At 49.6% G+C, this 26,662-nt stretch overlaps 1 protein-coding gene across 11 annotated transcripts in view; it reads right to left on the bottom strand.

The window, feature by feature from the left end:
- TPM2 (tropomyosin 2) overlaps window positions 1–26,662 on the bottom strand; it is a 147,292-nt gene that overhangs the window by 10,497 nt on the left and 110,133 nt on the right. For 3 of the 11 annotated variants that reach the window (XM_073684575.1, XM_073684581.1, XM_073684501.1), the window contains exons 2-8: window positions 19,153–19,291; window positions 17,031–17,164; window positions 14,585–14,702; window positions 13,187–13,257; window positions 6,399–6,474; window positions 5,558–5,620; window positions 5,403–5,472 (exon numbers count right to left, since the gene is read on the bottom strand). In XM_073684575.1, coding sequence (XP_073540676.1) covers window positions 5,403–5,472; window positions 5,558–5,620; window positions 6,399–6,474; window positions 13,187–13,257; window positions 14,585–14,702; window positions 17,031–17,164; window positions 19,153–19,291 — 671 coding nt within the window. Of the gene's footprint in view, window positions 1–2,823; window positions 3,339–5,402; window positions 5,473–5,557; window positions 5,621–5,828; window positions 5,905–6,398; window positions 6,475–13,186; window positions 13,258–14,584; window positions 14,703–17,030; window positions 17,165–19,152; window positions 19,292–26,662 lie in introns of those variants that run through there. The other 8 variants (XM_073684539.1, XM_073684588.1, XM_073684510.1 and 5 more) reach the window with 7 other exon arrangements.

Here is a 26,662-nt window from a genome sequence, read left to right as displayed (position 1 = left end):
CAAATTGCTTAAATCCTCTCCAAACTTAAAAAGCCTTTTCCTGTCTAAACTGATACCTCACACCTCTTTAGAAATAGCCATTTTCACCCAGCACACACATTCCTTTTATCAGCACAGCTTCAGCAGACAGTATGTCTCCAAAATAAAATGTAGAATATTGGAATTTGTATGAATCCGATATTAATGAGACATACATTTTCCACACCGGGACCAAAAGGGGATGAACACGTATAATTTTTTCATAACAGTAATCCCGGCCGATGAGCCACATATCAACAGTGGACAGATAACTGACAACAGCTATGCCATGTTTGGTCTCTAAGTAAAGATAAAATCCCCAAAAAAATATGGCATCAATCTCAAACTTCTGCGATCACCTGGAGAGGAGTTATCGCATAAGTTAATGATTCTATGAAATCTCCAAGGGCTGAGACCAGCCCATAATTTGGCCCATGTGAGGTCATCATGGGGGAGTGTGTGGGTGGGACTCAGGGGCTGATAAAAGATCAAGCCGAATTATGATCTGGGTTCGTGTAGAGAGATACATATCGTGTATGCAGGAATCCCATTCACTGAACTAAAGAGCTCTCCTTCGGCTCAACTGAATTGTCTCTGCGATCGGTGTAGTAAGTTTTCTTCGTAATCCCTTTTATTTTATGTAACTGGATATGCAGTATTGTTTTGTCCCCTTCGTAAAATCTTTTGTATATTTTTCATATACACTGCCTCCCTTTGGGTTAAATATAAAATGTAATACTTTTGTTCCTTTTGATCTGTAAACTGCGTCCCGAAGCCATACGCTATGCTACCACGGATTGGAGATGGCAGCGAGTAGTGTGGGGTTATCATGGAGCTAGCGGGGATCGTACGTGGATATATACGCATATTCCATGTGTTGGAATCCAAAGGAGTATATACAATAAGCTCACTGTTAGCTTTCCAATAACTGGCCTGTTAGTGCAAACAGCCTGCAACCACCTCCGTTGATTGTTGACCAATTGACTGGATGATTAGGGGCAGCAGAGAGCTGTTCACTCCAAAGATCACAGTGGGTGGTTCTGAGTGACTCTCGGCCTGTGATATTGGTGAACAATAACCTTGATAAGTTGCCATGTGGGATTGAGATGTCTTGCCCACCCTGTTGGATTTGAGGAACTAATCTAAGGACTGTTGTTGCACTTTCCTTGGCGTTGGCTTACCAGGTGGCACCCCCGGATTTGTTCCTTTTGTGTGTCCACATTGCACACTCTCTCAGTCTTAATAAAGGTCTTTTGGATTGTGCACCGGCCTGCTGTCCCTGCCTGCTCTGTCTCACACCCTGTCACATGGTACACTCAGATGTTAGATAAGGGTCTCGATGCCACTCATCAGTATGCTCATTCACTAGTTATATATTGGATTATAAATCTTTGAATTCATATTTCCATATGCTCTGCTTAGACGAAACACTGGAACAAGTGCTGTCAGCAACGACACCGGCGGGACCACACAATATCCCATTGATGTTGTCACTTTGTCAGGGATTTGTGCACAGACACAATCCAGATTACTCACTATGTAGCTATCGGCAAGCGAGCAGTGAGCGTATGGCATACACACCTCCAGATTCCAACGCATGGAATATGTGTATATGCCCCGTACGGTCACTGCCAGCTTCACGATAGCCCAATTATGATTATTTGCTGCCACCACCGATCAATTTTAAAATATAACACAGGCCTGATAGGACGCCTGCTTTCTGGTAGCATATATGGCTTTGGGGGAGGAACGATTACAGAGCACAAGAAACAGAACTATTACATTTTATATTTAATCCAAAAGGGAGGCAGTGTTTATGAAAAATATACAAAGATTTTACAAAGGGGGACAAACAATACAGAGTAAGCAGTTATATAAAATAAAAGGGATTAATAAAAGCACTTACTAGATAGATGGCAGAGATGATCCAGTTTAGCTGGAGGGAAGCACTTCAATGCCAGTTCCGCACATGTGATCCCTGCTTACACATAAATATGTAACTTCCAGGATAAGTACTGACCCACCTTCAGCTTGGTCTTTTATGTCGAAGGAGGGAACCTACCCACACAACCCTGTCATGACATCACGTGGGCTGGGCTCCAGCCTTCATATTTTAATTAAGATCTTAAACTTCTGGGATAACTTATTGCTGGTTGATTGCAGTAGCTTGCAAGGGATGCCATATTCTTTATTATGAATTTACCTTTCCTTAGAAACTACACATGGCACAACTGCGGTCCGTTATTCTGGTACTTTTGCACCACAGCTCACCGGAGGCGCTCACAGCTATGGAAAAATAAGCGTATTGTTCCTTAGCTGACCCTGCCGCTAAAAATATGTGTGCCATTATTATCAGAGTTATGGAACTTCCAATATTCAATATTTCGTGTCAGTGCCTAAAAGCCTGGATTTTGCAGCTGGCTATTGTGAGTAGTGTATGAAGCCTAAACAAGCAGGATCCTCCTCACCCAGATGTAAGTTTATTGCAGGCCTGTGCCAATGGAAAATATACTCGTATGCTAATTGGGTTAGTAGCCCCTTTGTGCTAGCATTTGCCTACTAGCCACTTCTCCTGTGTGTGCTAATTGGCATACAGACAGCTCCGTAGTTGCCAGCTCTTGGTCTGGTGAGAAATAGTATAGGGGAGGGGGGAGTGAGAGGTTTCAGGGGGAGAGAGAAATCCTTAATATTTTCTTAATATTTTAATGACAAGTGCTATATGTGGAACTGTGATCGTTATAGAGGATATGAAACGATGAGTGTGAGAAAAACATGGAGACATGAAAGAACAACAGCGATAGAAAGTAGAGAAGAAGCACTTTATTCATCAATGTCAAGCAGAAAGCAATGAACAGGAGCAGCAGAAGCCTCCATGTCTGATGTGTGACCTGTCCGTGAATCTGTCACTCGTCTCTCCAGCTCGCACTCTACATGGAATCTCACAAAACACAAAAACATCAGGAAAGATCCATCTACAGATTTATGTACAAGACAGAAAAGATCGTGGAGGACGAGACCTCCATGTCTGACATCAGTGACTGCAGAAGATAAGGAGATAACAATAGTGAAGCATGGTGGGAGATCCAGGGCAATGACTACGTGCATCTGCATAGAGGACCAGCCTGGAGGAAGCTCTGAAGGCGAGAGGTGCTGAAGGGTGCAGCAGAGACAGGCTGCAGGAGAGGAGTGACAGGAACAGTAGATGGACAGAGGAGCACAGCAGGTGGAAGTCAGGGCTTATAGAGAGGTAATGTCATTAAGGGCATTATCCAGCTCCTCACTGATGGCCTTATACTTCATCTTCTGAGCATAGACCTCATCTAAAGAACACAAGGAGAAAAGAAGGCACAAGGCAGAGGATAGAAAGTCAGAGCAGAGTATACCAGAGAAGGAAACAGTAAGGGGGGAAGGGATCAGACAAAAGCTAAGAACCAGCAAGGACAACTGAGCAAGACAAAACCATCATGACTACCCTAGTAAGGCACAATTCACTGAGGAGACTCCAGCACAGACACAAGCAAGGACCGACCACCACAAACAACCCAGCACGGACAGTCCAAAAAAGGGACACACCATTGAGGACAACCCAACATGGAGAACCCAGCATATAAAGTCCAAAAAGGACGAACCAGCAAGGGACGAACCAGCAAGGACAACTGAACAAGACAAAACCATCATGACTACCCTAGTAAGGCCCAACTCACTGAGGAGAGTCCAGCACAGACACAAGCAAGGACCGACCACCACAAACAACCCAGCACAGACAGTCCAAAAAAGGGACAGACCATTGAGGACAACCCAACATGGAGAACCCATTCCAAGAAGGACGAACCAGCAAGGACAACACGGCACACACAAGTCAGCAATGACAATCCTGCCCAGATGTGCTATTAATAAAACGTCCTTAAGGACATCCCAGCACAGACAACCTATTAATAGTTTGTTGGGTAATTTTTTCTTGGTCGTCCTTAAGGACAAAGACAAGGCTGCACATATTCTGACATACAGGCGAATGGTTAAACCACATCAGAGCTGACAATGATTTAATGAGAACCTATCAGCACCAGAGGAAAACTCTGCAGGACAAAAAAGATTGTACAACTCTGCAAGGCAAACATAGTAAGATATAATCCCCGAAAGGACAACCAGGCACATAACAATCCAACCATAAAACCCAGCATAGATAAAACAGCGAGGGAAAACCAGCACAGGCGACCCAGGAAGGGCAACCCAGCACAGACGACCCAAGAAGGGCAACCCGGCACAGACGACTCAAGAAGGGCAACCCGGCACAGACGACCCAAGAAGGGCAACCCGGCACAGACGACCCAAGAAGGGCAACCCGGCACAGACGACCCAAGAAGGGCAACCCGGCACAGACGACCCAAGAAGGGCAACCCAGCACAGACGACCTAAGAAGGGCATCCCAGCACAGACGACCCAAGAAGGACAACCCGGCACAGACGACCCAAGAAGGGCAACCCGGCACAGACGACCCAAGAAGGGCAACCCAGTACAGACGACCTAAGAAGGGCATCCCAGCATAGACGACCCAAGAAGGACAACATGGCACAGACGACCCAAGAAGGACAACCCGGCACAGACGACCCAAGAAGGGCAACCCGGCACAGACGACCCAAGAAGGGCAACCCAGCACAGACGGCCTAAGAAGGGCATCCCAGCACAGACGACCCAAGAAGGACAACCCGGCACAGACGACCCAAGGAGGGCAACCCGGCACAGATGACCCAAGAAGGGCAACCCGGCACAGACGACCCAAGAAGGGCAACCCGGCACAGAAGACCCAAGAAGGGCAACCCGGCATAGACGACCCAAGAAGGGCAACCCGGCACAGAAGACCCAAGAAGGGCAACCCGGCACAGACGACCCAAGAAGGGCAACCCGGCACAGACGACCCAAGAAGGGCAACCCGGCACAGATGACCCAACAGGAAACCCCATCACAAACAACCCAACAGGGAGCTCCATCACAAACAACCCAACAAGGACAAGGCTACATATTTGATTTATACAGGCTGATTATTTGGTCATAGTCACATCAAAGTTGACAACAGTTTACTGAAAGCCCATCAGCATCTGGGGACAATCCAACGGCACAAAGAAGCCTGGACAACGCAGTACAGACAACCCAGCTGGGAAACTTAAGTAGGACAAAGCTGTAAATCTTCTGACACGTGACAACGAATAAATCATCAGTCTGTATAATGATGTAATGAAAGTCCACCATCAGAGAATTCTAGTGACAGATTTCTAGGAATAGTATTTTCCTGAAAATTGTCAAAAGATTTCATGAGGAACCTGGACACAAACGAGATGAACCTGGCAGCAGGACGATGCCAGTATCACTATAATAGTTATTGTTACCTTCAAGGTCATCGATGGTCTTCTCCAACTTGGCCACTGATTTTTCTGCAAACTCCACTCGGCTTTCAGTCTACAAAAAAAGACAATTATATTTTATACAATGGAAAGATGTCTTCCATGAGGATGCAGACTCGACAAGAGCAGATCAGCCTCACCTCCTTTAGCCGTTCCGTCAGATGTCTTATCTCCTCCTCATAGTGATCTTCTTTGGATGAATACTATAGTAAGACAAGATAGAGAAGATTAGGTTCCATCAATAGGAGATGGAGACTAATGAGGGCACAAGCGTTTCGGCACCAAGATTAGCCATGTTAGAGGGTGGCGCTTCCATGCAGGGCATTGACCAGGGCAGGGGTGTTATAAGAGGCGATGCCAGGACATGTTATCACACAGCAGATGTTCCTGTATACATTAAGCACATGATACCTTATCTGCTTGAGCCTCAAGGGACTTTAGGTTATTGGTGACAGTCTTCAGCTCCTCCTCCAAGTCACCACATTTACTGTGCGAGGGACATAAAGCAGGGAAGTGTGGAGGGGTAGAATGGAGGGCGTGTAGGGGAGAAGGAGAGAGAAAGGCGGAAGAGCAAAAATGAGAAAAGAAGCCAATACCGGATGAAAGCAGAATACAGAAGTGCGAAAACTATGAGGAGGCCGACGTATCAGCTATTAGAAGGGTGGAGGGGGAATCTCCGACATGACGACTGGGCTGATGTCTGGTGACAGCACCAAACACTGACCAGGATCCTCCAAAGAGAACTCCTATGGAAGAGTGAAGGATAAGGAACGTCTACAACTCCCCCCCTAGAAGGACAGCGCCGTCCCTCCGCAAAGGATAAGGAACGTCTACAACTCCCCCCTAGAAGGATAGCGCCGTGCCTCCGCACGGTGACATAGCATAGTTCAGAGACAGATCAGAGACAGGCAGAGGACCTCTGATAGACAGAAGAGATATGAGGATAGACAGCAGAGATGGGGCCGGCGCTCCCTCCAATACCTCCTCCTCTGCTGCTATCAGGGATTTCAATGCTTGGTCCATTGTGCGGAGTTCTGTTTCTAACTCCCTGTACCGACTCCGGAAGGAAAAAAGGAAAATCAGATGACATGTACGGGGAGCGAGCATCCACAAAACATCAGAAACCGGGAGAGAAATTCAGACCACACCGCCTCATGATTCTCAGGACCATGACATCACTCCAGCCATAGGACCTCACCGTCAGTATTAGTACTGAGAGTGATGTCATGACATGAAGAGTTACTGAACCTGTGACATCACTGATGACCATGACTAGTGTAGAGGACAGGAGCGCACACTACAATGGGGGAGGAGGTGACCTATAGATCCCAAATAATCCTAATAAAACAGACAGTTCACGGCAATCTCCAGAGTTATTGCGTCCGCTCGGTGTGTATGATGGCGTTCCCCAGTTATACAGTGTGCGACCAGTCACATCTCCAGACATTTCTATTGGGGTCTTTATGTGCTATTGTGATAGGGATACCATAGGTTTCACCAGATCTGAGCTCTGACCACACAGATAAAGACATCTGGAAAAGTGACCGTCGCACACAATAACTGGTGGACACCATCATGTATTCTGCAGCTAGAGCTCCGCAGCTTTCAGATCCACTAGGATCTCCGATCCTCACACATCGCTGTCAGTGCTCAGACATCCAAACGTCCATGGCTGCCTGGTACGGGTTCAGATTATCTGGGCTTCTACCCCGGGGTAGCCAGGACTGTCAGCTCATGGCTGTCGTTATAGTATTCTCCACCTGTAACTAGAATGTGAAACTTATGGACCTGATCGCACAAACACCACAACGTTTGCAGATCACCGGATTGCACCTGGAAATATGTTATATAGCGGGAAAGGTTCGGCCGAAGCGCTCGACCCAGAAGGGGAGAAAATGTTGTATCATGTACTAAGCAGCCGTTAGAGAGATTTCTGGATGGGGGGGTACGTACCACTGCTCTCCGGGTGGGAATACTGCAAGGTATCGGGCAAGGAATAACATATAATTGCCAAGTCTGTTATAAGGGGAATTCCAGGGTTTAGCAGTGAGCGTTATGCAGAGGATTCAGGGATCCGGGGATTAGCGACGACTATAGAGCTGCGGGGGATGGCTGCTCCGGTACGCCAGGTCCAGGAGGGATGGTCACTCTCGTACTCCAGGTCTGTCATGCAGCAATGTCATGGAGCGGTGGTTACTGCAGGTTGTAGTCTTGTCGGAAGAGGTGGGTCTTCAGGTTCCTTTTGAAGGCTTCCATGGTAGGCGAGAGTCTGATGTGTTGGGGTAGAGAGTTCCAGAGTAGGGGGGATGCACCGGAGAAATCTTGTATGCGATTGTGGGAAGAGGAGATAAGAGAGGAGTAGAGAAGGAGATCTTGTGAGGATCGGAGGTTGCGTGCGGGTATGTACCGGGAGACTAGGTCACAGATGAATGGAGGAGACCGGTTGTGGATTGCTTTGTATGCCATGGTTAGGGTTTTGAACTTGAGTCTCTGGACAATGGGCATTCTCCTGTTATTAGGAGGATTCTCGGGTCCAGGGATTAGCGGTGACTGTAGAGCAGTGTGTGTGTGTGGGGGGTGGTCACTCTCTTACTCCAGATCTGTACTTGGGTGGCTTCTGGGGTCCGGGGTTTAGTTACAACTGTAGAGCCGTGGGGAGTGGGGTGGGGGGGTGAGGTCACACCCGCACTCGAGGTCTGTAATTGGGTGGATTCTGGGGTCCGGGGTTTCATGGAGACTGTAGATCCATGGGGGGGTGGTCACTCCTGTACTCCAGGTCTGTTATTAGCAGGATTCTGGGGCCCAGGGTTTAGCGGTGACTGTAGAGTCGTGGTGGGATGGTCACTCCTGTACTCCAGGTCTGTTATTAGGGGGATTTTGGGGTCTGGGGTCCGGGATTTTGCGGTGTCTGTAGAGCCGCGGTGGGATGGTCACTCCCGTACTCCAGGGCTGTAATTGAGTGGATTCTGGGGTCCGGGGTTAAGCGGTGACTGTAGAGTCGTGGTGGGATGGTCACTCCTGTACTCCAGGTCTGTTATTAGGGGGATTTTGGGGTCTGGGGTCCGGGATTTTGCGGTGTCTGTAGAGCCGCGGTGGGATGGTCACTCCCGTACTCCAGGGCTGTAATTGAGTGGATTCTGGGGTCCGGGGGTTTAGCGGTGACTGTAGAGCCGTGGTAGGATGGTCCAGAGAAGTTGCAGAGTGTCTTTCTGCTGGAGACGGGTGGGCTTATTGTAACCTCTAAAATGGGGAGACCGTGAAATCTTGTTCCCTCCTTCCATTACTTCTGATGTATCACTTTACATTTAACCTTAATAAACCGTCATGCAAATTCTGTGCCTACTTTATTGCCGACCATCAACATGTTCGGATGACAATCTACAATGCCTTAAAAAGTCTTCACACCCCGTGAACATTTCCACATTTTTTCATATTAAGTCCACAAACTTAAATGTTTTTTATTGGGATTTTCTGTGATAGAACGCAAGTAGCAAGTGTGATGATACAGCTTATAATCTTAATAAGCCGGAGGATTAGATTAGTTAAGCCAAGAGAAATACACAATTGTGTTCATGATGATTTATAATTGTATGTGTATTTCTATGGCTCAAGAAGGACATACGATTATTTGTATAAACCTGAATGTTGTCTCCTCTTTGATTCTGGAACAATGAATGTTTCCGAATTATGTTGATTAACGATTCTGGACCCTTTGGCTTATTGACTCACAAGACCGAAGGACAAACTAAGCAAATTCATTAAATGCTCAAACAATGAGACATGAGACTGCTCTCCCTAACCCCTTGACCTGTGGATGTGTACTTAAAAAGGAGATATACTTCTGTAGGAATGAGACTTGGGACAGAGAATCAAGGAGAAGCAAGACGACACACAGACTCTGAGACCAGCAACTTGGAAGCATGGATTTTACCTAAAGATACACAGATTTGGATTCTACATGATTCCGGCCTAAGTGTATCGGCCCTGACTGGAAAGATATGGATCTGCCCCATTAACCATCAGCGAGACCATGGATACTTTTGGGGTGACCAGGTTGGAACGATGAAGTCACCTGGCCCCATGGATCTGTTATTTGGGGTTGCCAGGAGGGACCCACCGGTAGCCTGGAACCCATGGAAACTCTCGGAGAGGCCAGGGTAGGACCCTTTGGTCTCCTGGCCTTGTACCTTGATGGACTGTCAGCTTCCTAAGCTTGCCGCTACCTTCTCTCTCTGGGGGCCTTCCAGAAGCGGGGGGCCTCTGGTTGAGGTAGTCGGCACTGGAAGTCCCAAAGTCGCAGCTGTTCTATCCCAGGCAGGCGGAGAAAGAAGGGTGAGACTGTGTAATGTGCCACCATCTTGGGTATTTGCTGGGACTGTTCTATGTGTTTATTTTCTGCTTTGTGGTTCAGTAAAGTATTGCCACACTGTTTTACCCTCACCCTGTGTTGTCTGAGTAGCGTTACACCCATGGAAGACCCCCGGTCTTCACAACAAGTATTTGTGAAGTGTGAAAGAAATGATACAAGGTTTTCTAATTATTTTATAAATATAAATCTGAAAATTGTGATGTGCATTTGTATTCAGCCCCTTGTAGTTTGACACCCCTAAATAACATTCTGAGTAACCAATCGCCTCTAGAATCACATAATTAGTACTTTGCCTCCGCCTACGTGTAATTTCTTCTCACTATAACTACAGCTCTTCTGTGAAGACCTCAGAGTTTTGTGTGAGAACATTAGGGCTCAAACAGCATTATGAAAACCAAGGAGCCCACCAGACAGGTCAGGGATATAGTTGTGGAGAAGAGTAAAGTAGGGTTAGGTTATAAAAAAATAACCCAAGCTCTGAACATCTCACGAAGCATCAATCCATCATCCAAAAATGGAAGGAGTATGGCAGAACTACATACCTACCAAGACATGGCCATCCACCTAACATCCCAAGCAAGGAGAGCACTAATTAGAGAAGAAGCCGAGAGACCCATGGTCACTGTGCATGAGCTGCCGAGATCCACAGATCCACAACTATTAGCCGTATGCTCCACAAATCTGACCTTTATAGAAGAGCGGCAAGGAGAAAGACATTTCTGAAAGCCATAAGAAGTCCAGTTTGTATAAAGCCGTGTAGAGGACACAGCGAGCATGTGGAAGAAGGAGCTCCAGTCAGATGAGACAGAAGGAGAACTGTTTGGGCTAAATGCAAAACCCCTGTGTGTGGTGGAAAACAAACACTGAACATCACACAGGGTGGTGGCAGCATCATGCTGTGGGGAGGCTTTTCTTCAGCAGGGGCAGGGAATATGGTCAGAGTTGATGGGAGGATGGATGAAGCTACAGTTATATGAAAAAGTTTGGGCACCCCTATTAATCTTAAGCTTAATGTTTTATAAAACTTGGTGTTTTTGCAGCAGATATTTCAGTTTGATCTATGTAATAACTGTTGGACACAGTAATGTTTCTGCCTTGAAATGAGGTTTATTGTACTAACAGAAAATGTGCAATCTGCATTCAAACAAAATTTGACAGGTGCATAAGTATGGGCACCTCACCAGAAAAGTGACATTAATATTTAGTAGATCCTCCTTTTGCCTCTAGTCGCTTCCTGTAGCTTTTAATGATTTCCTGGATCCTGGGTGAAGGTATTTTTGACCATTCCTCTTTACAAAACAATTCCAGTTCAGTTAAGTTTGATGGTCGCCGAGCATGGACAGCCCTCTTCAAATGATCCCACAGATGTTCAATGATATTCAGGTCTGGGGACTGGGATGCCATTCCAGAACATTGTAATTGTTCCTCTGCATGAATGCCTGAGTAGATTTGGAACAGTGTTTTGGATCATTGTCTTGCTGAAAGATCCATCCCCTGCATAACTTCAACTTTGTCACTGATTCTTGAACATTATTGTCAAGAATCTGCTGATACTGAGTGGAATCCATGCGTCCCTCAACTTTAACAAGATTTCCGGTGCCGGCATTGGCCACACAGCCCCAAAGCATGATGGAACCTCCACCAAATTTTACTGTGGGTAGCCAGTGTTTTTCTTGGAATGCTGTGTTTTTTTGCCACCATGCATAACGCCTTTTTGTATGACCAAACAACTCAATCTTGGTTTCATCAGTCCACAGGACCTTCTTCCAAAAAGAAATTGGCTTCTCCAAATGTGCTTTTGCATACCTCAGCCGACTCTGTTTGTGGCGTGCTTGCAGAAACGGCTTCTTTCGCATCACTCTCCCATACAGCTTCTCCTTGTGCAAAGTGTGTTGTATAGTTGACCGATGCACAGTGACACCATCTGCAGCAAGTTGATGCTGCAGCTCTCTGGAGGTGGTCTGAGGATTGTCCTTGACTGATCTCACCATTCTTCTTCTCTGCCTTTCTGATGTTTTTCTTGGCCTGCCACTTCTGGCCTTAACAAGAACTGTCCCTGTGTTCTTCCATTTCCTTACTATGTTCCTCACAGTGGAAACTGACAGGTTAAATCTCTGAGACAGCTTTTTGTATCCTTCCCCTGAACAACTATGTTGAATAATCTTTGTTTTCAGATCATTTGACAGTTGTTTTGAGGAGCCCATGATGCCACTCTTCAGAGGAGATTCAAACAGGAGAACAACTTGCAAGTGGCCACTTTAAGTAGCTTTTCTCATGATTGCATACACCTGGCTATGAAGTTCAAAGCTCAATGAGGTTACAAAACCAAAAAAAGTGCTTTAGTACGTCAGTAAAAAGTAGTTAGGAGTATTTAAAACAAGAAAATGATAAGGGTGCCCATACTTATGCACCTGTCAAATTTTGTTTGAATGCAGATTGCACATTTTCTGTTAGTACAATAAACCTCATTTCAAGGCAGAAACATTACTGTGTCCAACAGTTATTACATAGATCAAACTGAAAGAGCTGCTGCAAAAACACCAATTTTTATAAAACATTAAGCTTAAGATTAATAGGGGTGCCCAAACTTTTTCATATAACTGTATATACAGGTCAACATCCTGCCAGAGCTACAATGGAGGGTTTAGATCAGAGCATATTCATGTGTGTGAACGGCGCAGTCACAGTCCAGACTGAAATCCCAGAGAATCTGCGACAAGACGTGAAAATCACTGATCACAGACGTCTCCATCCAATCACTGAGCGAGAGCGAGTGTGCAAAGCTGGAGAGACAGACCCCAAAAGACTGCAGCAGAGAAAGGTGGGAGAGACAGACCCCAAAAGACTGCAGCAGAGAAAGGTGGAGAGACAGACCCCAAAAGACTGCAGCGAGAGGTGCAAGAGACAGATCCCCAGGAGACTGCAGAGAAAGCTGGAGAGACAGACCCCAAGAGACTGCAGCAGTAACTGCAGAGAGAGTATTGACTCAGGGGGCTGAATACTAATGCACCTCACAATGTTCAGATTTATACTTATAAAATAATTAGTACACCCCGTATCATTTCCTATACATGTTACTTAGTGTTGTATCACAGAAAATCCCCATTTAAGTTTGTGGGTAAGAATACTTTTTTGTAATGTGTTTGGGGGCTTCAGACAGACGACTGTTGGGGGGAGAGGGTGTCTGATTTCAGACTGCTGATTCTTTTGTTCTACAGGAGATAAGCCTGAGCTGTCGGACAGCAGCGCTCTCATAGAGAACACAGAGGCGCTCGAGTGCTCCTATATACGGGAGAGAAGGTCGCTGGCCGAACCATCTAGAGTATGGGGGGCTTTCCGTATATAACTAGCACTGGCAGAGAATGAATGTACCCCACTCAGTGAGCCGCCGGTTACTCACCTCTCAGCCACCTCTGCTCTCTCTTCAGACCGCTCTAATTCTCCCTCTATAACTACTAGTTTGCGGGCAACCTGCAAGAGACGAGAGGACAGGTAAGAAGCCGGCAAGCTTCACCGGCCAGCAGACCAGGAAACAATCAGTATGTCTGCCCCCCTCTACACACCTCCTAAAAATCAGCACATGTGTCTGAGTGCCCACCGTGCTCCTGTGATAGCGTCCTGCCAGGGACGTGCCCCCTGGCTGTTCTGCAATATTACAGGACCATGGTTGGGGGGGGGTTCAGGGTAAAAAGACGTCATAGGACCCCATGATTGGGGGGGGGTTCAGCGTAAAAAGATGTCATAAGACCCCATGATTGGGGGGGGGGGGTTCAGGGTAAAAAGACGTCATAGGACCCCATGGTTGGGGGGGGTTCAGGGTAAAAAGATGTCATAGGACCCCATGATTGGGGGGGGGGGGGTTCAGGGTAAAAAGACGTCATAGGACCCCATGATTGGGGGGGGTTCAGGGTAAAAAGATGTCATAGGACCCCATGATTGGGGGGGGGGGGGTTCAGCGTAAAAAGATGTCATAAGACCCCATGATTGGGGGGGGGTTCAGGGTAAAAAGATGTCATAGGACCCCATGATTGGGGGGGGGTTCAGGGTAAAAAGATGTCATAGGACCCCATGATTGGGGGGGGGAGGGGGTTCAGGGTAAAAAGATGTCATAGGACCCCATGATTGGGGGGGGGGGTTCAGGGTAAAAAGATGTCATAGGACCCCATGATTGGGGGGGAGTTCAGGGTAAAAAGATGTCATAGGACCCCATAATTGGGGGGGGGGGGTTCAGGGTGTAGCAATATCACAGGACCACAATGGGGGGGGAAACGGCAGGCAGGCATAGTGATGTCAGAGGATTACAGTTTGGGGGTTCCAGGGTGTAAAAGATGTCATAAAACCACAGTCGGAGGGGGGGGGTTCCAGATGTAGGGATATCAAAGGACCACAGCCGGGGGAAGGGGGGGTATAGTGATGACACAGGGCCACGATTGGAGGGTCACAGGTGTAGTCATGTCAGAGAACCACAGTTGGTGGGGTTCCCAAATGTAGTGATGTCAGAGGACCACGGTTGGGGGGTCCTGGGTGTAAAGATGTCATAGGAACACAGTCGGGGGGGGGGGTCTCTGGTTTGGTGTACTAGGGTAACAGGACCACAGTCGGGGGGGAGGGGTGGGGTGGAGTGTCCAGGGTGTAGCGATGCCAAAGGACCATGACATACACCCAAGACCCCAACTGACCTACAGGAGGAGTGTGGAGTGGAGCAGACACCATAATGTTCCTATGTTCTCATCAAGGGTCATTGTGGATATGTACGGGGCACACAACCCAAGTGACCTTTGCCGGTTGCAGGACTCACCTCCTCATACTTTCGGTCAGAGTCCTCAGCGACGTGCTTTGCTTCTTTGAGCTGCAGGTCCTGGTCGTGCATCTTCTCCTCGTCTTTGGTGGCCCTGTTCTCAATGACTTTCATTCCTCTGAAAAATAGAAAGGCGAGTTAGTTCCAAAGATCCCAGTAGAAACCCTGTGCAATAGTCTGCAGGAAATGTCACTGTGTTAGTGTCACACCAGCAACTTGCACACCTTCAGCGCAGTCCTACTCACTGCGGTCACTGCTCTGCTTCTCCTCATGTCAGGCCGTCTCACTGAGTTGCCTTTTGCAGCAATCCCATCACTGCTGCATCTTCCTGCTGTCTCCATCTGGCTAAAGGGAAGCGCGGCCAGACTCTGCAGGAATTCAACCGCTGCGCAGTGTCCGCAGAGTTCTGGTTCCCTGGCCTTTCCCTTGTCAGCATATATTAGGCAGCTCCTCCCGCCACTCCTTGCCTGAGCTTTGGTTTCAGTTTGCAGTTCGTGTTTAGTCCCAAGTGTTTTGTTGTTTGTCTCTCCTGTTACTGACCTGGACTGTCTCCTTGTTTTGTCTGATCTCCCCGTTTCTGACCCCGGCTAGGTATTTTGAACCTGTGCTGCTTGCCCTGACCTCAGACTTCCTGACCATGTCTTTGTCTCTGCCCTCTGTACCTCGAGTTCTGCCTTTGACCCTTCGGTCAGCCGCTGCAGTCCCGGGGCTGCCCTGGAGTGATACCTGGTGTCTACCGGCAGCCTAGCCTATCCACCATCAGAGGCTCTAGGGTAATCTCGGCCAGTGGCACACCCAAGTCAGTAGGTAGAGGAGCGATGACATGCAGATCTGCAGAGGTCAGTGTATATCACTATAGACCGTGGATATAGAAAGTCCACACAACCCTGTAAAATCCCAGATTTTTGCCATGTAGAATAATTTCAGAACTTTTTCCCCCATCAATGTCGCCCATAATCCATACAAATTCAATAAGAAACACACTGAAATCTTTGTGTGGGAAAAAAAAAGAAATATTAACATAATATGGTTGCATAAATCTGCACACCCTTACAGTAATACTTTGTTGCGGTCTGCTGTGAATTTTTGGCAGCATTCAGTCTGTTTGGGTCGGGGTCTATCGGCGCGGCACATCTAGAATGGGAGATCTTTGCAGTCTCCTCCCTGCAGTAGCTCCACATCTGTCTGATTGTGGGGGGAATCTCCTGTGTACAGCGCCCTCTTAAGGTCACCACAGGTTGTCCCATGGGTTCAGGTCTGGGGTTGGGCTTGGCAGTTCCGGAACTTCCATCTACTTCTGGAGAAGCCGTTCTTTTGGTGATCGCTTAGGGTCGTTGTCTTGCTGAAAGGTGAAATTCCTCCTCATCTTCAGCTTTTTACCAGTGGACGGAAGGTTAGATGTAAAATTTTCTGATATGTTCTTTTCATAATTCCCTCCACCTTGATTGAAGTCCCAGTTCCAGCTGCCGAAAAACAGCCCCAGAGTACAATGCTGCCTCCACCATGCCTCACTATGGGAATTGTGGTCGTGTGGTGATGGGCAGTGTCGACTTTGAGACTTTGGTTTTCACATGCATTTGCCAGATGTGATGGAGGTTTTGGAAAAACATAGTTGGGCTTGGATGTCTTTCTTTGTAACTCTTCCATCTTGACCCCCAACCCCACAGGCCGGACTTATGAAGAATACAAGAGATTGTTATCATATGCAGGACACATCCAGGACTGGCCGAAAATTCCTGCAGCTCCTTTAATGTTGCTGTTGGCCCCGGGCAGCCTCCAAGGACGATTTTCTTCTTGTTTTTTCGTCAATTTTGAGTCCATAGATAAATCCAGTCGGCAATTGCGACAAGGGAGGACGTACCACTTATGAGCAGTAATAAAAAGACCGGAACTCACATGTTTGTAAGAAGTTTTACAAGATTTGTTAAGATGTATTTTAATAAACCTTGGAACTACATGTGAGGGCCGGTTCATAATTTTTGAGGGACGCCCACTTCTAGGTAATGTCACTGCTGTGCCAGATTTCAGCCCCTTCTTGATGACATCTCATAGTGTCCTTGGTCGATCTAATGTCTGGGAAATGTTTTTGTATCATCTCCTGACAACTTTCCACAAGAAGATCCTTTGCTGTGTTGTCAGCTGTTTACAGACCAAAATAATGTGAGGAAAATCATCCTCCCACTTAGGCAATCACATTATTGTAAGTTTTGTTCTTTTAATCTTCCAAGAAAACTGATTTCAGTTTGGTTCTCAATTTATAAAGATAATGGGCGACATTACAGGTGGAGAAAGTTCGGCATTTATTCTTGGATGATTTTTTTTATATGCCAGAAAAGTAGCATTTTCCCCGGGGTGTGCAGACTTTTTATATCCACTGTATCTGTCAAGAGGTAGAGGAGAGATGTACTGCAGAGGGTAGTGCTGTGTCCATAGGGGTCCCACTCACCTCTCACTCTCGTCTACTGCTTTCTCTGTCTCCTCCAGCTTCTGCAGTCCGGTGGCCAGACGCTCCTGTGCCCGGTCCAGCTCCTCCTCTACTAGCTGGATGCGCCTGTTCAGAGAAGCTACGTCGGCCTCCGCCTGAAACACAGGAAACCACAGGACAATGAGCAGAGAATACTGCACAAGCTTCACAGCTACCTGACCACTGGGTGGCGCTAATTGGTGAAGTGACCCACTGCTAGACCTGATGCAGGAGAGAAACCACAGGTCAGAGGATGCTCAGGAGCTGCCCCTCCATTGGGGTCCATCCTCATCATACCACCGTCCCCCTGGGGGTATATGCTCTTCATCACACCGTCCCCCTGGGGGTATATGCTCTTCATCACACCATCCCCCTGGGGGTCTTTGATCTTCATCACACCGTCCCCCTGGGGGTCTAACCCATTCATCACACCGTCCCCCTGGGGGTTTTTGATCTTCATCACACCATCTACCTGGGGGTCTAACCCATTCATCACACTGTCTCCCTAGTGGTTTATCCTCATCATTACAGCATCTCCGGGGTCTATGTACACAGAATAGGGTATGACTTAACATAGATCGTGCACAACTACAGGTAATAAATAATTACTGAATATGCAGGTAAATGTGACACCTGCGAGCACTAGCTCATGAAATATTCAACAACACAGATAACACCTGATCACGGGACAGGAGTAGAATTGTACCCATCAATGTAGACAATAAGGATGAACCCCCAGCTGATGATGACCACAGTCTCCACCCCAATGATGGGTAATATTCCAAGGAGGGGTGATGGGGCTCTCAGGTGGCAACGAAGTGCGGCCCTAGACTGAAATATGGAAAACGGTGCAGGGAGGATACAAGGACGGGGTAAGGAGGATACTCGGCAGTATGGAGGACACATGAGGTATAAGGATACTCGGCAGTATGGAGGACACACGAGGTATAAGGATACTCGGCAGTATGGAGGACACACGAGGTATAAGGATACTCGGCAGTATGGAGGACACACGAGGTATAAGGATACTCGGCAGTATGGAGGACACACGAGGTATAAGGATACTCGGCAGTATGGAGGACACACGAGGTATAAGGATACTCGGCAGTATGGAGGACACACGAGGTATAAGGATACTCGGCAGTATGGAGGACACACGAGGTATAAGGATACTCGGCAGTATGGAGGACACACGAGGTATAAGGATACTCGGCAGTATGGAGGACACACGAGGTATAAGGATACTCGGCAGTATGGAGGACACACGAGGTATAAGGATACTCGGCAGTATGGAGGACACACGAGGTATAAGGATACTCGGCAGTATGGAGGACACACGGGGTATAAGGATACTCGGCAGTATGGAGGACACACGAGGTATAAGGATACTCGGCAGTACGGAGGACACACGAGGTATAAGGATACTCGGCAGTACGGAGGACACGAGGTATAAGGATACTCGGCAGTATGGAGGACACACGAGGTATAAGGATACTCGGCAGTATGGAGGACACACGAGGTATAAGGATACTCGGCAGTATGGAGGACACACGAGGTATAAGGATACTCGGCAGTATGGAGGACACACGGGGTATAAGGATACTCGGCAGTACGGAGGACACAGGAGGTATAAGGATACTCGGCAGCATGGAGGTCACGAGGTATAAGGATACTCGACAGCATGGAGGACACACGAGGTATAAGGATACTCGGCAGCATGGTGGACACACGGGGTATAAGGATACTCGGCAGTATTGAGGACACACTAGGTATAAGGATACTCGGCAGTATGGAGGACACACGAGGTATAAGGATACTCGGCAGTATGGAGGACACACGGGGTATAAGGATACTCGGCAGTACGGAGGACACACGAGGTATAAGGATACTCGGCAGCATGGAGGTCACGAGGTATAAGGATACTCGGCAGCATGGAGGTCACGAGGTCTGTGTTAGGAGGATTCTTGGCAGTACAGGAATAACTAGGCAATCATTCATCCAGACGTTCCTGAAGTGCATCCCTCTAATACCACTGTATAAACAGAATTATAACAAGCAGCTCGTGAACGCTTGTCCCCCAAAGTCCACGTGTGACTCTTCTTACCCTTTCCCGAGCCTCCCTCTCCATAGCCAGGTCATTCTTTAGCCGGTCTCCTCGCTCCTCAGCATTATCCACCTTCTGCTGAAGATCCTGGATCTTCTTCCTCACTGCCGCTATTGAGTTGGCACCAGGCAAGGATGACCTAGAGGTAAGTCTACTCTATACCTCATTGTATCACATTGTGAAGTTGCCACAAATGCACAGAATAGAGAAGAGTGTCCCCGGCAGTGAGTGTGGGCCTACAGATCAACCCATCAGAACTGGAAGGTACCAATGTTACCACAAGCTGACTGGTACTAGACCCAGAGCAGAATCTGAACTCTCTCACCCCAATGAGTTTACCACCCACCACTTACATAATCACCACCAGCCATGATGGTACCACCACCAATAAAGTCACAGACACACGTAATGTCACCACCCATGATGCTACCACCACCTATAATGTTACCACCACGCATGATGTCACCACCTATAATGTCACCACCTATAATGCCAACAGCACCTATAATGTCACAACCCAGATTGTCACCACCACCGAGGATGTCACCACCATGCATGATGTCACCACCTATAATGTCACCACCTATAATGTCACAACCCAGGATGTCACCACCACCCAGGATGTCACCACCACCCATGATGTCACCACCACCCAGGCTGTCACCACCTCCCGTGACTGCACTCATCAGCACATAAGAGGATCTAGTGGACAGGATGGAATACTGATACGAAGGCTTCAGATGTGAAGGCAAGTCCTCACCGCTTCAGAAAATTGCCAGGATCCTCCACAGAAGATGTAACTCAACTCAGGGTTAAACCCACGCCATGTGAAGCCGCACCACCTCCGCCATGTGAAGCCGCACCACCTCCGCCATGTGAAGCCGCACCACCTCCGCCATGTGAAGCCGCACCACCTCCGCCATGTGAAGCCGCACCACCTCCGCCATGTGAAGCCGCACCACCTCCGCCATGTGAAGCCGCACCACCTCCGCCATGAGAAGCCGCACCACCTCCGCCATGTGAAGCCGCACCACCTCCGCCATGTGAAGCCGCACCACCTCCGCCATGTGAAGCCGCACCACCTCCGCCATGAGAAGCCGCACCACCTCCGCCATGTGAAGCCGCACCACCTCCGCCATGTGAAGCCGCACCACCTCCGCCATGAGAAGCCGCACCACCTCCGCCATGTGAAGCCGCACCACCTCCGCCATGTGAAGCTGCACCACCTCCGCCATGAGAAGCCGCACCACCTCCGCCATGTGAAGCTGCACCACCTCCGCCATGAGAAGCCGCACCACCTCCGCCATGAGAAGCCGCACCACCTCCGCCATGAGAAGCCGCACCACCTCCGCCATGAGAAGCCGCACCACCTCCGCCATGTGAAGCCGCACCACCTCTGCCTCGCACTGCCACCTGTCTTCTTGCACTTATATATAATTTAGTATTCTGCTACCCTCAACCCAAGAGAGCGAACCACCAGAAGGAGAGATTACTGGGATCAGTAATAGAAGAGAGCACACCAGAGTGAGATGAGAGTGCACAGGAGAGCCAGCAGAATAAGGAGAGCGTGCAGAGACCGGTGACATAGGAGAGCACACCAGCAGAATAAGGAGAGCGTGTAGAGACCGGTGACACAAGAGAGCGCACCAGCAGAATAAGGAGAGCGTGCAGAGACCGGTGACACAAGAGAGCGCACCAGCAGAATAAGGAGAGTGTGCAGAGACCGGTGACACAGGAGAGCGCACCAGCAGAATAAGGAGAGCGTGTAGAGACCGGTGACACAAGAGAGCGCACCAGCAGAATAAGGAGAGCGTGCAGAGACCGGTGACACAGAAGAGCGTACCAGCAGAATAAGGAGAGTGTGCAGAGACCGGTGACACAGAACTGCGCACCAGCAGAATAAGGAGAGCGTGCAGAGACCGGTGACACAGGAGAGCGCACCAGCAGAATAAGGAGAGTGTGCAGAGACCGGTGACACAGAACTGCGCACCAGCAGAATAAGGAGAGCGTGCAGAGACCGGTGACACAGGAGAGCACACCAGCAGAATAAGGAGAGCGTGCAGAGACCGGTGACACAAGAGAGCCAGCAGAATAAGGAGAGCGTGCAGAGACCGGTGACACACAAGAGCGTACCAGCAGAATAAGGAGAGTGTGCAGAGACCGGTGACACAGAACAGCGCACCAGCAGAATAAGGAGAGCGTGCAGAGACCGGTGACACAGGAGAGCACACCAGCAGAATAAGGAGAGCGTGCAGAGACCGGTGACACAGAACAGCGCACCAGCAGAATAAGGAGAGCGTGAAGAGACCGGTGACACAGGAGAGCACACCAGCAGAATAAGGAGAGCGTGCAGAGACCGGTGACACAGGAGAGCACACCAGCAGAATAAGGAGAGCGTGCAGAGACCGGTGACACAGAACAGCGCACCAGCAGAATAAGGAGAGTGTGCAGAGACCGGTGACACAGGAGAGCACACCAGCAGAATAAGGAAAGCGTGCAGAGACCGGTGACACAAGAGAGCCAGCAGAATAAGGAGAGCGTGCAGAGACCGGTGACACAGAAGAGCGTACCAGCAGAATAAGGAGAGTGCAGAGACCGGTGACACAGGAGAGCACACCAGCAGAATAAGGAGAGTGTGCAGAGACCGGTGACACAGGAGAGCGCACCAGCAGAATAAGGAGAGTGTGCAGAGACCGGTTACACAGGAAAGTGCACCAGCAGAATAAGGAGAGTGTGCAGAGACCGATGACACAAGAGAGCGCACCAGCAGAATAAGAAGAGTGTACAGAGACCGGTGACACAAGAGAGCCAGCAGAATAAGGAGAGCGTGCAGAGACTGGTGACACAAGAGAGAGTACCAGCAGAATAAGGAGAGCGTGCAGAGACCGGTGACACAGAAGAGAAAACCAGCAGAATAAGGAGAGTGTGCAGAGACCGGTGACACAGGAGAGCGCACCAGCAGAATAAGGAGAGTGTGCAGAGACCGATGTCACAGAAGAGCGCACCAGCAGAATAAGGAGAGTGTGCAGAGACCAGTGACACAGGAGAGCGCACCAGCAGAATAAGGAGAGTGTGCAGAGGCCGGTGACACAAGAGAGCGCACCAGCAGAATAAGGAGAGTGCAGATACCGGTGTCACAGAAGAGCGCACCAGCAGAATAAGGAGAGTGTGCAGAGACCGGTGACACAAGAGAGCACACCAGCAGAATAAGGAGAGTGCAGAGACCGGTGAAACAGAGGACTGCACCAGCAGAATAAGGAGAGCGTGCAGAGACCGGTGACAAAGAAGAGCGCACCAGCAGAGTAAGGAGAGCGTGCAGAGACCGGTGACACAGAAGAGAACACCAGCAGAATAAGGGGAGTGTGCAGAGACCGGTGTCACAGAAGAGCGCACCAGCAGAATAACGAGAGTGTGCAGAGACCGGTGACACAAGAGAGCGCACCAGCAGAATAAGGAGAGTGTGCAGAGACCAGTGATACAAGAGAGCGCACCAGCAGAATAAGGAGAGTGTGCAGAGACTGGTGACACAGGAGAGCGCACCAGCAGAATAAGGAGAGCGTGCAGAGACCGGTGACACAGGAGAGCGCACCAGCAGAGGAAGGAGAGTATGCAGAGACCGGTGACACAGGAGAGCGCACCAGCAGAATAAGGAGAGTGCAGAGACCAGTGATACAAGACAGCGCACCAGCACAATAAGGAGAGCGTGCAGAGACCGGTGACACAAGAGAGCCAGCAGAATAAGGAGAGCGTGCAGAGACCGGTGACACAGAAGAGCGCACCAGCAGAATAAGGAGAGCGTGCAGAGACCGGTGACACAGGAGAGCGCACCAGCAGAATAAGGAGAGAGTACAGAGATCTGTGACACAGGAGAGCGCACCAGCAGAATAAGGAGAGTGTGCAGAGACCGGTGACACAGGAGAGCGCACCAGCAGAATAAGGAGAGTGCAGAGACTGGGGACACAAGAGAGCACACCAGCAGAATAAAGAGAGCGTGCAGAGACCGATGTCACAGAAGTGCGCACCAGCAGAATAAGGAGAGCGTCCAGAGACCGGTGACACAAGAGAGCGCACCAGCAGAATAAGGAGAGCGTGCAGAGACCGGTGTCACAGAAGAGCGCACCAGCAGAATAAGGAGAGTGTGCAGAGACCGGTGACAACGGAGAGCGGACCAGCAGAATAAGGAGAGTGTGCAGAGACAAGTGTCACAAAAGAGCGCACCAGCAGAATAAGGAGAGCGTGCAGAGACCAGTGATACAAGAGAGCACACCAGCAGAATAAGGAGAGAGTACAGAGACCGGTGTCACAGAAGAGCGCACCAGCAGAATAAGGAGAGCGTACAGAGACCGGTGACACAGGAGAGCGCACCAGCAGAATAAGGAGAGTGTGCAGAGACCGGTGACACAGGAGAGCACACCAGCAGAATAAGGAGAATGTGCAGAGACCGGTGACACAAGAGAGCGCACCAGCAGAATAAGGAGAGCGTGCAGAGACCAGTGTCACAGAAGAGCGCACCAGCAGAATAGGGAGAGTGTGCAGAGACCGGTGACACAAGAAAGCGCAGCAGCAGAATAAGGAGAGCGTGCAGAGACCGGTGACACAGGAGAGCGCACCAGCAGAATAAGGAGAGCGTGCAGAGACCGGTGACACAGGAGAGCGCACCAGCAGAATAATGAGAGCGTGCAGAGACCGGTGACACAGAAGAGCGCACCAGCAGAATAAGGAGAGTGTGCAGAGACCGGTATCACAGAAGAGCGCACCAGTAGAATAAGGAGAGCATGCAGAGACCAGTGACACAGGAGAGCGAACCAGCAGAATAAGGAGAGCGTGCAGAGACCGGTGACACAAGAGAGCACACCAGCAGAATAAGGAGAGCGTGCAGAGACCGGTGGCACAGAAGAGCGCACCAGCAGAATAAGGAGAGCGTGCAGAGACCGGTGACACAGGAGAGCGCACCAGCAGAATAAGGAGAGTGTACAGAGACCGATGACACAGGAGAGCGCACCAGCAGAATAAGGAGAGTGTGCAGAGACCGGTGACACAGGAGAGCGCACCAGCAGAATAAGGAGAGTGTGCAGAGACCGGTGACACAGGAGAGCGCACCAGCAGAATAAGGAAAGTGCAGAGACCAGTGATACAAGAGAGCACACCAGTAGAATAAGGAGAGTGTACAGAGACCGGAGATACAAGAGAGCGCACCAGCAGAATAAGGAGAGTGTGCAGAGACCGGTGACACAAGAAAGCGCACCAGCAGAATAAGGAAAGTGCAGAGACCAGTGATACAAGAGAGCGCACCAGTAGAATAAGGAGAGTGTACAGAGACCGGAGATACAAGAGAGCGCACCAGAAGAATAAGGAGAGCGCGCAGAGACCGGTGACACAGGAGAGCCAGTAGAATAAGGAGAGCGTGCAGAGACCGGTGACACAGGAGAGCGCACCAGCAGAATAAGGAGAGCGTGCAGAAACCGGTGACACAAGAAAGCACACCAGCAGAATAAGGAGAGCGTGCAGAGACCGGTGATACAGGAGAGCGCACCAGCAGAATAAGGAGAGTGTGCAGAGACCGGTGACACAAGAAAGCGCAGCAGCAGAATAAGGAGAGCGTGCAGAGACCGGTGACACAGAAGAGCGCACCAGCAGAATAAGGAGAGCGTGCAGAGACCGGTGATACAGGAGAGCGCACCAGCAGAATAAGGAGAGAGTACAGAGATCGGTGACACAGGAGAGCGCACCAGCAGAATAAGGAGAGTGTGCAGAGACCGGTGACACAGGAGAGCGCACCAGCAGAATAAGGAGAGCGTGCAGAGACCGGTGACACAGAAGAGCGCACCAGCAGAATAAGGAGAGTGTACAGAGACTGGTGACACAGGAGAGCGCACCAGCAGAATAAGGAGAGTGTGCAGAGACCAGTGACGCAGGAGAGCGCACCAGCAAAATAAGGAGAGTGTACAGAGACCGGTGACACAGGAGAGCGCACCAGCAGAACAAGGAGAGTGTGCAGAGACCGGTGACACAAGAGAGCGCACCAGCAGAATAAGGAGAGTGTGCAGAGACCGGTGACACAGGAGAACGCACCAGCAGAATAAGGAGAGCGTGCAGAAACCGGTGACACAGAAGAGCGCACCAGCAGAAAAAGGAGAGTGTGCAGAGACCGGTGACACAGGAGAGCGCACCAGCAGAATAAGGAGAGTGTGCAGAGACCGGTGACACAGGAGAGTGCACCAGCAGAATAAGGAGAGTGTGCAGAGACCAGTGATACAAGAAAGCACACCAGCAGAATAAGGAGAGTGTGCAGAGACCAGTGACACAAGAAAGCACACCAGCAGAATAAGGAGAGAGTGCAGAGACCGGTGACACAAGAAAGCACACCAGCAGAATAAGGAGAGAGTGCAGAGACCGGTGACACAGGAGAGCGCACCAGCAGAATAAGGAGAGCGTGCAGAGACCAGTGATACAAGAGAGCGCACCAGCAGAATAAGGAGAGTGCAGAGACCAGTGATACAAGAGAGCGCACCAGCAGAATAAGGAGAGCGTGCAGAGACCGGTGACACAAGAAAGCGCAGCAGCAGAATAAGGAGAGTGTGCAGAGACCGTTGACACAGAAGAGCGCACCAGCAGAATAAGGAGAGTGTGCAGAGACCGGTGACACAAGAAAGCACACCAGCAGAATAAGGAGAGTGTGCAGAGACCGGTGACACAAGAAAGCGCACCAGCAGAATAAGGAGAGTGCAGAGACCGGTGACACAAGAAAGCGCAGCAGCAGAATAAGGAGAGCGTGCAGAGACCGTTGACACAGAAGAGCGCACCAGCAAAATAAGGAGAGTGTGCAGAGACCGGTGACACAGGAGAGCGCACCAGCAGAATAAGGAGAGTGCAGAGACCAGTGATACAAGAGAGCGCACCAGCAGAATAAGGAGAGTGCAGAGACCAGTGATACAAGAGAGCGCACCAGCCGAATAAGGAGAGCGTACAGAGACCGGTGACACAGAAGAGCGCACCAGCAGAATAAGGAGAGCGTGCAGAGACCGGTGATACAGGAGAGCGCACCAGCAGAATAAGGAGAGTGTGCAGAGACCAGTGACACAAGAGAGCGCACCAGCAGAATAAGGAGAGTGTACAGAGACCGGTGACACAGGAGAGCCAGCAGAATAAGGAGAGCGTGCAGAGACCGGTGACACAAGAGAGCCAGCAGAATAAGGAGAGTGTGCAGAGACCGGTGACACAAGAGAGTGCACCAGCAGAATATGGAGAGTGTGCAGAGACCGGTGACACAACAGAGCGCACCAGCAGAATAAGGAGAGTGTGCAGAGACCGGTGACACAGGAGAGCGCACCAGCAGAATAAGGAGAGTGTACAGAGACCGGTGACACAAGAGAGCGCACCAGCAGAATAAGGAGTGTGTGCAGAGACCGGTGACACAGGAGAGCGCACCAGCAGAATAAGGAGAGTGTGCAGAGACCGGTGACACAGGAGAGCGCACGAGCAGAATAAGGAGAGTGTGCAGAGACCGGTG

The sequence above is a fragment of the Phyllobates terribilis genome, unplaced genomic scaffold (genome assembly GCF_046119375.1).
Source record: "Phyllobates terribilis strain yellow unplaced genomic scaffold, ASM4611937v1 Scaffold_1__5_contigs__length_1240528914, whole genome shotgun sequence".
NCBI lineage: Eukaryota > Metazoa > Chordata > Amphibia > Anura > Dendrobatidae > Phyllobates > Phyllobates terribilis.
Note: the sequence above shows the minus strand (reverse complement) of the source record. Positions and strands in the feature narration are given on the sequence as shown.